Source organism: Rana temporaria, chromosome 3 (assembly GCF_905171775.1).
Source record: "Rana temporaria chromosome 3, aRanTem1.1, whole genome shotgun sequence".
Lineage (NCBI taxonomy): Eukaryota > Metazoa > Chordata > Amphibia > Anura > Ranidae > Rana > Rana temporaria.
This window is the reverse complement of record NC_053491.1, coordinates 379,597,382-379,610,939: the sequence shown is the minus strand read 5'-3', so window position 1 is coordinate 379,610,939 and position 13,558 is coordinate 379,597,382. Positions and strand designations below refer to the sequence as shown.

General features: G+C 43.6%; 2 protein-coding genes across 2 annotated transcripts in view; one reads left to right on the top strand and one right to left on the bottom strand.

Moving 5' to 3' along the window:
- Positions 1–8,963, bottom strand: part of TIMP3 (TIMP metallopeptidase inhibitor 3) — a 70,168-nt gene extending 61,205 nt beyond the window's left edge. Inside the window, exon 1 of the mRNA XM_040345655.1 lies at positions 8,688–8,963. Within this exon, the coding sequence (XP_040201589.1) occupies positions 8,688–8,814 (127 nt within the window). The 5' untranslated portion in view covers positions 8,815–8,963. The remainder of the gene's footprint in view (positions 1–8,687) is intronic.
- The window catches only part of SYN3 (synapsin III), a 534,306-nt gene that overhangs the window by 320,352 nt on the left and 200,396 nt on the right, over positions 1–13,558 (top strand). The window lies entirely within an intron of this gene.

Sequence of the window (13,558 nt, the reverse complement as noted above, 5' to 3'; positions counted from 1 at the left end):
TCCTATCAGTCTGCTGTAGTGTGTCAGCTTGTATTTATATTGGCCGCTCTGAATGTAGCTTCTGACAGGCTGTGCAAGCAGGCCCGTATCTCCGGAACCATAAATGATAGCCGTCCCATATTTTCACCAGTTGTGGGGTAGCTCTTCCCATGCCTACCCCCAAATGTGGGGTTTCTGTGACCTCTGGTCATCGAGCTACAACCCCCCAAATTCGATCTTAAAAAAAAAAAATTCTTAAAAAAAAAAAAAAAAATTTTTTTTTTTTTTTTTTTTGGGCAAATGGGCCTATCTTGAGAAAGGGGCCTGGAGCTGCAGCTCCATCAGCCCCATTGTTAATCCGGCCCTGGTTGCAGTAAGGTGGCCCATTATGAGATTCCCATGCATTACAACGTGAGTTATAATGGCTTCTGTCTAAATTGGCCCTAGTATATGAATGTGAGTTAGGGACCTTAGATTGTAAGCTCCTTGAGGGTAGGGACTGATGTGAATGTACAACAGATATGTAAAGCGCTACGTAAATTGACGGTGCTATATAAGTACCTAAATAATAATAATGCATCCTTTTTGCCCCATCTACACTTTTAAAAGGCATATGTAGTGTGTTGGGGATCCATTTAAAAAAAAAAAGTTGTATGAGCACAAGGCAGACAAAGTCAAGAGCATGGTGAGCAACTGGGGATTGAAATTTATAAAACAGTTTGGCTCCTGACTCTCAATAAAATGTCCCACAATGCATTTGTCAGTGGCACTCACAGGCACATTTGTGCACCAGATTTGTCAGCTCTGCGCTCGTTTCTTTGTATCTGTAAGTCATTTGTGAATTTGTGACTGCTACAACTGCGGGTTACGAGAGGCTGTAAAGAAACTGCAGCGAGGCCACGAAGGAAGTGAGTGATCAAAATACACGTTCTTTCACATCCCATTGGAAGTCTTCTACAATGTCTTCCTTTAAGTAGCTGCTTTTGTCTGAAGAACTTTGTTGTGGGGATATCCAGGATTTCACCGCAGAGGATAATTAAAGAGCTTCCCAGCCAAGTCAGAGGACGTGGGAAGTACACCTTAAAATTACACAGATCAATAAGTAGGCAGAGGTGGCTGAGCATCTCAGCTCACTGGAGCCGATCATTAAGTCTCAGTCTTGCATTAACTGAGTGCCTGACACATTCTCGCAGAATTAAGGAGTCACTTGGTAGAACCTAGGAGCCAACTGGAGGGGCTAGGCTACCCACACACGTAGAGTTATTTATATTTCAAGAGATTCAGCTGAGTTGTTCAGAAGATGCCATTTTTCCATAGTTGTCTATTGACCTGGGGTCCTTCACAACATATGTACAATGTGTCCAAGAGTCATGTAATACACAAGCATCTGCTGTAAACACAACTAGGGCCGACTCTTCAGCTGCTGGAAATCTGTACTTACCAGACTTGCATGTGACTGGCTTTGTGTTACCCAAACATAATTGATGTTTTTTATGTAAAGTGACCCATTAGCAAAGTCTATGTTATCATAGTTTAAGTGGCGCTCGATAAATAAAAAAAAAAAAGGCCATTCTGCAAAGTAAACAGGTAATAGTGATAAAGAAAATGATATGCTTCAGTATGTGAATGCACTAGAACCACAACATCCAGTAATACAAGAAGCGTTTACTGTATACCATAACCACATCAAATATAAGCTTTTTGCACCTTTTTGAGTGGTTTATGGAGGTCAGGTGACAGGACAATTGAAAAATAAAGGGGTGGGGCTAAGTAAAGCCCCCGGAAAAACCCTATCGGAGAATCAACCACGGTATGCCGTAATTAATGTAAACTTTATTGTTGTATCTAAAGGTGTGCTAAAATTCCATTAAATGTTGGGTGGTACATATAAGGAGTATATACCCATCAATAAAAAACATACATACATACAAACAGTGATAATTCTTCTATATAGCGTGGGGCGGATGCTTATGAAGAATCAGACAATTATGGCATGCATTAGGCATAAGTTCTTAGTTTGCATCCCATATTTGTTTTATTAGGGTGACGTTGTAACAGGCATGTTGTGATTGGTGGTGATGGTGGTGGGAGATACAGAAACACCATGCCCTGGCACAGTGTTTTGTATCTCGTGAGAAAACTTTGAGATGCCAACTGACCACACCAGCATTGATCTACTTCTGTGCTTGGCATTGTCAGAATAAAACATTACTTTGAGATACTGTATTATTGGAAGAGTCCTTGGAAGGTTTTGTTGTGCAGGATCTTAGTATTATACAGCAAGGTATTTCAGGGTATGGGTTATGGGTGTTTTATGATAACAGAAATTAATGTCTCTTGTGATTGTTGATTGGTTGTGCAAATTCTTAATAAGTGAACATGTAAGCTAGGAGATCCTACCTGGCAAATGTGCAAGATTTTGGCTTTAAAAGGTTTTCCTTCAAGAAGACTAGCTAAACACGTGTCTTGTCAGTATCGCAACATGTTAAAGTGGAAGTAAAGGCAAAACTTAACTAACTCTAAACTTATGTCTTGTACACACAATCATTTTTCAGCATGAAAAAAAAACGTTGTTTTTCAGCATGTCGAAAAAACGACGTTTTCCCAACTTCATCATTAAAACGATGTTGCCTACACACCATCGTTTTAAAAAAATTATCTAGCAAAGCGCGGTGACGTACAAAACGTACGACGGCACTATAAAGGGGAAGTTCCATTCGCCTTTGGGCTGCTTTAGCTGATTCCGTGTTGGTAAAAGACGATTCGCGCTTTTTTGTCTGTTACAGCGTGATGAATGTGCTTACTTCATTATGAATGGTAGTTTTACCAGAACAAGCGCTCCCCTCTCATAACTTGCTTCTGAGCATGCGCAGGTTTTTTACGTCGTTTTAGCCCACACACGATCATTTTTTACAACCCGAAAAACGACATCGTTTTAAAAAACGCAGCATGTTCGATTTTTTTTTTTTTTTTCGTTTTTCAGAACCTGGAAAATGATGTGAAGCCCACACACGATCATTTTAAATGATGTTTTTGAAAAACTATGTTTTTTTCATGCCGAAAAATTATCGTGTGTACGCGGCATGACTCTCAGACACATTCTAAGCCTAATCTATCTAGCCTGATAAAAACACAATCTCTGTACTTACCTGTTATGCAGTCACTCTGTTCCGGTCTCCAGCAGCGCCCTCTGTGTGCAGGAGAAAGCCGACAACGGTTGGAAAGTGACATCACCCATAGACTTATTATATGCCTTCCGTTGTCGGCTGCCTCTCCTATACACTCAAGCCGACACTGACAGCTCAGCCTGGGATTAGAGCTAGGCAGCTGCAAAACAGGTAAGTATAGCAATTTTTTTTATTCTTAACAGGGCTAGATAGAATAGGCTTAGAACTTTGGTAGGTTTAGAGTTAGTTAGACTTTGCCTTTACTTCCACTTTAATTTCCCTACTCTCTATTTATTAATTTCTTCTTATTCCCTTTCTAAATAATGTTTCAAAACCTGACTCTAAGAACAGAGGTTGTTAATTTTCTTTAATAGTTACCCGTTCTACTCTCCGTGGTGCCAATATAGGCTGTTTTGAAAAGTGGCTTAGGAATCTTTTACTGGTAGTGTCCGGTGCCTTGTCCCCCTCTGTGCTGTTGGCCCTGATGTCACTACAGGAGACGATAATGACATAAGGACCAGCAGATGGAACGATAACAAGCAGAGGGGGACCAGGTATCTAACAGAGAAGAAGATTAGTTGGCCACCATAAATATGCAACTGAGGTTCCATGTCAGGACAGACAAGTATTCCATTTTTATTTAAGGTAACCTTTCTCGAATGAGACACAGAGAACAGCAACTAGAAAATAGCTTTCTTCATCAACTTTTTATTTATTTCCAGCCACTTTTGGGATTCATACACCTCAGCCAGGTAGCATAGCCAGGAGGGCGACACCACTTTCTCTTTAAGTGATATCACCTCCCCTCCCAAAGAGTGCTGATTGGACAGCAAAAGAGCAGCAAGATACTGATAGGTCATCAACTCTGCCCAGGGTGTACAGTTAGTATAATTTCCACAATTTTTTTTACACAGAATAGCTTTATGATGCTTTTTCTTTGCAATATACTCTGAGGCCTTGTACACATGACCAAGTAACTCGTCGGGCGAGACACATCGCTTTCCTCGACGAGTTCCTTGTTAGGCTTGTCGAAGAACTCGACAAGATTGCTTTGCGTACACATGGTCAAGACAAAATCTCCTCGTTCTCAAACGCGGTGACGCAATGGCTTGGGAAGTTTGATTCCACTGGCACAACCCTTGGGGCTGCTTTTGCTAATCTCGTGTTACTGCGTGTTAAGTAAAAGTTTGGCCGGAGACGATTTGCACTTTTCAGTCTGTTACAACGTGAAAAATGTGTTATCTCCATTACAAACGCTACTTTTACTCCCGTCTCATACTTTATTCTGAGCATGCGCGGGTTTCTTAGCATACACACGCTCGAGTTTCTCATCGAAAACCAGCCCGACGAGGAACACAACGAGGAAATTGAGACTCCCGTCGAGGAAAAAGAGAACTTGCTCTCTTTTTTTTTCGTCGAGTTTCTCGAAAGTTTCCTCGATGAAAAACGTACACACGACCGTTTTCCTCAGCAAAAAAAGCTCTGCCACCAAGTTTCTTGATGGATTCTGCCGAGTTTCTCGGTCGTGTATACAAGGCCTAAGAAAGTCTGTTCACCAGTTCACCAAACATTGGTTCAATCCCTTTATATAGTGGGTTCTGCAAGTGGCTGCGCAGAACATCAATAGTTTCATTGTTGCATTGAACATTTAAAGAAACACGATTAAACCTGGACATCAGAAAGCATAGCCAATTAGAGGACGATGAGATTGTGCCTGCAATTGGATGGGTTTCTATGTAACCACCTTCACAAATACACAAATGCTGGGAATTATGATTGATCTAATGAGCTATACAACAAAGTGAAATCCGTATGTGAAATGTTCCCTTCTTGCTGGAAGCCTGAGAAGAATCCACACTGGGCATCGTGTCAATAACTATTTTCATGTACAGTGTAGGCTCAGCGCAGCCGGGGAAAAAAATATCTCCATCAGGGTACCCACAGACGTCTCTGTTCAACTTCAGCCCACTCAGACAGCAATGAACAGAACTCCATCCTTTGGAATGTTAACTATTGGCAACCTGCAATGTTAGCTGTCTGTTTGTCATGTCGGTCCTTCATCAGCACTCAGGACAAGGCCTGAAGTTAGTAGCAAGTAAGCTAGTTCATGGCCGGTGACGCAATGGGGTTGATTTACTAAAGGCAAATAGACTGTGCACTTTACAAAGAGCGGTTGCACTCTGCACGTAAAGTTGCTCCAGAGCTTAGTAAATGTCGAGAAGCTCTGCTGAATTCCATCATCCAATCGTGGGCAAGCAAAAATGCAGCTTTTTTATTCTCCTTGCACGTGATTGGGTATTCTTTGCAAAGTAAAGCTTTACCTCATTTACTAAGCCTCAAGATTCATTCACACGGGAGCTCAGCTCCTTACAGTGTGAAGAGCCATTATCATCACGGAGTAGCGCTGAGCTGCGTGCAGGCAGCCTATATATATATATTAAAGGAGATGCAGCGGCTGTACAGACAGATTTGACAGGTACACAGGGGCGGGTTCACAACCCTAAACGCAGACATTTCACCCATTCCTGTGTACCTGTCAAACTTGGCTGTGCAGGTGAGTCTGTACAGCCAATGGGGTTGATTTACTAAAAATCTGGTGCAGCTCTACATAGAAACCAATCAGCTTCCAGATTTTTTTTTGTAAAAACCTAACTGTACAAGCTGAAGTTAAAAGCTGATTGGCTACCATGCACAGCTGCACCAGATTTAGTACTCTCCAGTTTTAGGAAATCAATCCCAATGCGTCTCCAAACATTTTCCAACCGGCTCCTTTAAATTTTCTCATCGCTACAGTTGAAAACGACCATCAATTTGACCCCACTAGCCATAGAGAATCAAACAGATGCCCTGAAAACTAAAATTTGAAACCAGAAGATTCATTGCAATGCCCCGCATCACAAACGTTTGAGGTTCTAACAAACTGTTGCAAATATTGTCATCTTTTTACACATTGTTACACATTGTTTCGAAAACATGAACACATTAGGAAGTTCTGGGGACAAATCATTACATTTGAAGTGGATGCATCTAAGATAAAATGCCCCAAACAAAAGGTAGTGGGTAATCCCAGCTTCCATGAGAGGATTCCTATAAAACTCAATGCACAGGGCTCTGGGAAGGGCACAAGAAATGTTTGGATCACTGTCAGTGCGTCTGCTGCTCCACCACACTCCACTTGTCACACAGGAGTCAGCAGAACTTCAGCTAAAAGTCTTTCCACATTCTGCAAAGTGCACTGGAATCTTCCATTCGATTCTACACTAGCACCCACCATACAGAAATGGTAATAAACCAACACCCCTTATTTCAGAAATCATAATACACCAACACCCCTACTTCCAGCAACAGTGATACACCAGCACCCCTCCTTCCAGCAATGGTGATACACCAGCACCCCTCCTTCCAGCAATGGTGATACACCAGCACCCCTCCTTCCAGCAATGGTGATACACCAACACCCCTCCTTCCAGCAATGGTGATACACCAACACCCCTCCTTCCAGCAATGGTGATACACCAGCACCCCTCCTTCCAGCTACAGTGATACGCCAGCACCGCTTCTTCCAACAATGGTGATACACCAGCACCCCTCCTTCCAGCAACAGTGATACACCAGCACCCCTCCTTCCAGCAATGGTGATACACCAGCACCCCTCCTTCCAGCAACAGTGATACACCAGCACCCCTCCTTCCAGCAATAGTGATACACCAGCACCCCTCTTTCCAGCAATGGCAATGTATCAGCACCCCCCTCTCAGTTCAAGCAATGGTGATGGACCAGCACCCCTTTATTCTGCAATAGTAATACACCTGCACTCTTCCGTGCAGAAATGGTGATACACCAGTACTCCTTTTCAGCACCCATCTTTTCACCAGTTGTGATACACCAGCACCCCTCTTTCCAATAATGGTGATACACTAGCACCCCACCATATAGAAATGGGAATAAACCAGCACCCCTTATTTTAGAAATGGTGATACACCAGTACCCCTCCTTCCAGCAATGATGATACAACAGTACCCCTCCTTCCAGCAATGATGATACAACAGTACCCCTCCTTCCAGCAATGGTGATACACCAGTACCCCTCCTTCCAGCAATGGTGATACACCAGAAACCCCCCTTCCAGCAATGGCAATTTATAATCAACCCCCCCTCACTTCAAGCAATGGTGATACACCAGCGCCCCTTTATTCTGCCATAGTAATACACCTGCACTCCGTGCAGAAATAGTGATACGCCAGTACTCCTTTTCAGCAGTTGTGATACAGAGGCACCCCTCCTTCCAATAATGGTGATACACCAGAAACTCTCCTTCCAGCAACAGTGATACACCAGCACCCCCCTTTCCATCTTTTAAGCAATTGCAATGTAACGGCACCCCCTTCCCCCCTTCAAACAATGGTGACACATCAGCACCCCTTTATTCTGCATTAGTAAATTACCTGCACTCTTCCGTGCAGAAATGGTGATACACCAGTACTCATTTTAAGCACCCATCTTTTCAGAAGTTGTGATACACTAGCACCCATCCTTCCAATAATGGTGATACACCAGCACCCCACCATACAGAAATGTGAATAAACCAAAACCCCTTATTTCATAAATGATGATACACCAGCACCCCTCTTTCCAGCAATGATGATACACCAGCACCCCACCATACAGAAATGGTAATAAACCAACACCCCTTATTTCAGAAATGATGATACACCAGTGCCCTTCCTTACCACAACCATGATATGCCCCCCTTTCGCCCTGACTAATAAATGCCCCACAATAGTGGGCTGGTGGTTTAACCACTCTCCTGAGATTCAAGAAATATTTTTTCAAACACGTTTAGTATTTTTCAGCGAAGCACCGCAAAGAAAATAAAGTGCAAAGCCACCGCAAGCAATCACAAGATAAAAATCGAATTGCCCGCTATGACTTACTACACTTTGCACATCATTCTTTACTTTATTGGGTTCTCCTGGCCATTAGCTGACCCCTAATTTCCAGGGAGAGTTCATATTGATGTGACATTTGTCCCTGGATGTTCATTCTGGTCTTGGACATCAGCCAACTTCACTATAACAGCTCTTTCATGAATAAGAATGAGCGACATGATTGAAGCGAAATGGAGTTTGCCGCAAACTTATGGGAACTTCTAGTTGACTTTAATGCATTTTGGCAAATGTTCATTAACCGACAACTAAATTTTGCCGACGAGTCAATTAGAGGCAAATTTTGGCAAAATTTTGCCTTAGGCAATATTGAGAGCTTTGCGGCAAACTGAATTTCACAGAAATCACTTTGCTCATCCTTATTACATTCTTATTTTTAGTACCTTTCTAGGGTAATAAATCTGAATATTTAAATATTTTTGTGAATAAAGCATTTTATAATCCAATTTAGTATGCCACAATGAAATCACAGTTTGCGGCGTCCTCTGAGACACAAAAGAGCGGCTCAGCAGCCGAAGCAAAGGAAATTCCCCATATAATATTTTTTTTATATGTTGGCTGCTATATGAAAACACATTACAGCAAGCAGTACCTACCAATATCAGAGTTGCAGAAGGCATCCTGGGGGTGGCTCGGGGCGCATGTGCAGCTCTCCGCTGAGTCGAAAAAGTCGCCGATAACCAGCACAAGCGTTAGCAGAGCGATGTTAGCCAGGACAGACATGGTGCTGCGTGCAGAATTCCTCTCTTTCAGATACAAGGCTGAGCTCAGCTACTGTAGGGCCTCCTGGACTCACTGCTAAACCTAGTACCACTGAGTTAGCAGCTTGCACACTGCAGGTTTATAACAGCCTTTTTTTTTCCTGGTGGATTGTGACCGCCTCTCTGTCCAACCCTGGGGAGGGAAGCCAATGACCTCATCCTCCTAGAGGGGGTGTGCCTGCGCTGGCTGCATGTTTCCATGTAGGGGAGAGAGAGAATGTGCTTTGGAAAGGGGACTCTTTGCTGTATGATTAAAAAAAACAGGCTCTCAAGTTCAAAACAACAGCTTCTTGTGCCAGGGGATGGGAGCAGAGCCCCTCGGAGCCCCTGCGTTGTCACAATGGCGGCGATGCGCTTTAAGCGCTCTGTGTGTCAATTAATAAAAAAAAAATTCCCTTGAAATGTTATGGTTGTATTTAAAGGGGTTCTGTCACAAAGCAAAACACCTGTGTGATCAGGCTCCGATGAAAGCAATACCTATGACGCGTTGTAGTTGGGGGCGCTAAACTGGCAAACATTATTCGGGCAGGCCCAGAGTGAAAAAAGTTTGTATATTTTTATAAAAATCGAAACCCATTCAATTAATGGGTTAGTATCTTTTTTTTGTTTTTTGTTTTAATTTGCAGCTTTCGTTTAAATAATACCTGATGATTTCTCCACGAAGGTCTTCGTTTAAAGTGGAGGTTCACCCGAAAAGTTATTTTTTAACATTAGATTTAGGCTCATTTTGTGAAGGGGAATCGGGTATTTTTTTTAAAATCGAAGCTGTACTTACCGTTTTAGAGAGCGATCTTCTCCGCCGCTTCCGGGTATGGGCTGCGGGACTGGGCGTTCCTATTTGATTGACAGGCTTCCGACGGTCGCATCCATCGCGTCACGATTTTCCGAAAGTAGCCGAATGTCGGTGCGCAGGCGCCGTATAGAGCCGCACCGACGTTCGGCTTCTTTCGGCTACTCGTGACACGATGTATGCGACCGTCGGAAGCCTGTGGGAAGCCTGTCAATCAAATAGGAACGCCCAGTCCCGAAGACCATACCCGGAAGCGGCGGAGAAGATCGCTCTCTAAAACGGTAAGTACTGCTTCGATTTTAAAAAAACTACCCGATTCCCCTTGACAAAATGAGCATCAATCTAATGTTAAAAAAAAAATTTCGGGTGAACTCCCGCTTTAAAGCGGAGGTTCCGCCGTTTTTTTTTTTTTTCTTTTTTAAAGCCAGCAGCTACAAATACGGCAGCTGCTGACTTTTAAAAAATGGACACTTACCTGTTCAGCACGCCCGCGATGTCAGCAGAGGAGGCTGAGCAATAGCTCGGTCCTCGGTTGCTTCCGCCATCATCCTCGGTGAGGGAATCAGGAAGTGAAGCCTTGCGCTTAACTGCCCGGTTCCCTACTGCGCATGCGCGAGTATCACGACGCGCCGTCACTGGTCCCCGCTCTCTCCTGGGAACAGTGTTTCCCAGAAGATAGCGGGGCGGGGGTGGCTGACGTAAAGGGGCCGGATTTAGAGTCAGAAACAGGAAGTGGTGCAAGTACCTGTTGTATACGGGTATCTGCACCCCCTTCCCCCCTGAAAGGTGCCAAATGTGACACCGGAGGGGGGGAGGGTTCCAAAAAGCGGAGGTTCACTTTTTGTGTTAACCTCCGCTTTAAGCACTTCCTTTTATAAGGTGACAACTGTCTTCCAGTTGTACTCCTGCATTGTCACATGCCCCCCTGGTGGGGACTACAAGCAGCCGTGCCAACGTTCACAGCTCGGGTATGGTCTACTGTTGTCACTATTAGGAAACCTTTAGAGAGCAATGATGTGCAGCTAATGCTGGAGCAAGTGAATGTAGATAGGAAGTGGCTGAAAAGGGAAGCAAGAAAGCAGCAGCACTAAGTTGCAAAAAAAAAGATAAAAAGGGGAAAACAGCATTTAATAAGGCAATTGTTTGTTATGAAGTTCTTTAGCAAAATAAGTGGTTGATTTCCGCAAATACATGGAAGGTAAAAAACAAACAAAAAAAAACAGTATTTTTGTTTACACATGATTGGATGATGGAGGTCAACAGAGCTTTCTCTCATTTCTATTGCTAAGCTCTGGAGCAACTGCTCTTGCAAAGTACACAGTCTATTTGCCTTTAGTAAATCAACCCCTTAATGTTATCCAGTTAGGGCTTAAATCTACGACCAGCACTGGGGCTAAGTGGTTAGCACTTTTGCCTAGCAGCACTAGGATCATCAATTCGAATCCCAACCATGATACTACCTGCCTGGAGTTTGTATGTTCTCCCTGTGCCTGCATTGGTTTCCTCCTTCACTCCGAAAACATGCTGGTAGGCTAATTAGATCCTGTCTTAATTGGCCCTAGTATGTGTGTGTATGTATGTATGAATGTGTGTTAGGGACCCTAAGCCGCATTCAAACCGATCGTGTGTGGGCCCCATCGGTTTTATTTCCATCGGTGTAAAAATATAGAGCAATTTTTTTAAATTTTCCTATGGATAAAAAAACGATAGAAAAATCCAATCGTCTGTATGGAACTCCATTGGTCAAAAATCCACGCATGCTCAGAATCAAGTCGACGCATGCTTGGAAGCATTGAACTTTCAGCTCGTCGTAGTGTTGTACGTCACTGCGTTTGGACACGATCGGATTTTTGACTGATGGTGTGTAGGCAAGACTGATGAAAGTCAGCTTCATCGGATATCCGACGAAAAAATCCATCGGATTAGATTCCATCAGATATCCGATCGTGTGTACAGGGCTTAAGATTGTAAGCTCCTTGAGGGCAGGGACTGATGTGAATGTACTATATACATGTAAAGTGCTGCATAAATCGTCGGTGCTATATACTCTGAGTAAAATTATAAACGCAACACTTTTGTGTTTTCCCCTATTTAGCATGAGCTGAACTTAGACCCCTTTCACACTGGGGCGTTTTTCAGGTGCTTTAGCGTTAAAAAAAGCGCCTGTAAAGCGCCTGAAAGAAGCTGCATCTGCAAACTCAATGTGAAAGCCCGAGTGCTTTCACACTAAAGCGCCTGAAAAACGCCCCAATGTGAAAGGGGTCTTATGCCGCATACACACCATCACTTTATGTGATGAAAAAAATGACATTTTCTGTGAAGTTAACAACTACGTTTTTGAAACTTCAATTTTCAAAGATGAAGTTGCCTACACACCATCGTTTTTTCACAATGCTCTAGCAAAACGTTCACCACGTTTTTCCATTGAAGCTCGCTTCTGGGCATGCGCGGGTGGAAAAACGTTGTTTTAAACGTCGTTTTTTACTACACACGGTCAATTTCTGTGAAGTAAAAAACGAAGTTTTGAAAAACGACACATAAAATTGAAGCATGCTTCAATCTTTTTTTGTCGTTTTTCACAAGACATAAACAACGTTTTCCCTCACACACGGTCATTTAAAGTGACTTTTTAAAAACGTCGTGTTTTTTTTTCATCACATAAAGTGATGGTGTGTACGCGGCATTAGCGTTAAAAAAAAGCACCTGAAAGAAGATCTGTAATCCCAATGTGAAAGCCTCAGTACTCTGCGCTGGCAGGGTGTCAAAAAAAGTCCTGCAAGCAGCTTCTTTGCAGCGCTTTAGGAGCGTTGAATACACCGCTCCTAAAGCCCCCTTTCCATTGAGGGAGCTTTTTTTAACGCCAAAGCGCCTGAAAAACACCCCAGTGTGAAAGGGGTCTTAGCGGCGCTTTACCAGCGTTTTGCGGGCAGCTTGAAAGGGCTCTGAAAGCACTTAGGCTTTTACATTGGGATTGCAGATGAGGCTTCTTTCAGGCATTTTACAGGCTTTTTTTTTAAAACGCCAAAATGCCTAAAAAAACGCCCGAAAAACACCCCGGTGTGAAAGGGGTTTTAAAGATCTACAACATTTTCTATGTACACAACATTTCTATTTCTCTCAAATATTGTTCACAAATCTGCCTAAATCATTATTAGTGAGCACTTCTCCTTTGCCGAGATAATCCATCCACCTCACAGGTGTGGCCTATCAAGATGCTGATTAGACAGCATGATTATTGCCTTAGGGCTCTTTCACACGGAGCGGATCCGTATTGATCCGCCCAGTGTGTGTCCGTCTGCTCAGCGGGGATCATCCGTAAATCCCTGCTGATCTGTCGGCGGACAGGGCAGTCCCCGCACACTGTGCAGAGACCGCCCTGTCTTTCCTCCGTTCTCCCCTATGGGGAATCGGATGAATACAGACCGTGTGTCCGTATTCATCCGATCCGTTCCACCAGACGGAAGAAAAATAGGGTTTTCTTACGTCTGAAAAAGCGGATCTTTGCGGAGGCGGATGTTTGCGGACGTTAGCGGATGCAGACTTGTAAAAAACGGACCGTTTGTCCGCCCGTGTGAAAGGGCCCTAAGGCTGGCCACAATAAAAGGCCACTCTAAAATGTGCAGTTTTATCACACAGCCCAATGCCACAGATGTCGCAAGTTTTGAGGGAGCGTGCCATTGGCATGCTGACTGCAGGAATGTCCACCAGAGCTGTTGCCCTTGAATTGAATGTTCATTTCTCTACCATAAGCCGTCTCCAAAGGCTTTTCAGAGAATTTGGCAGTACATCCAACGGGGCTCATAACCGCAGACCACATGTAACCACACCAGCCCAGGACCTCCACATCCAGCATCTTTACCTCCAAGATCATCTGAGACCAGCCACCCGGACAGCTGCTACAACAATCAGTTTGCAT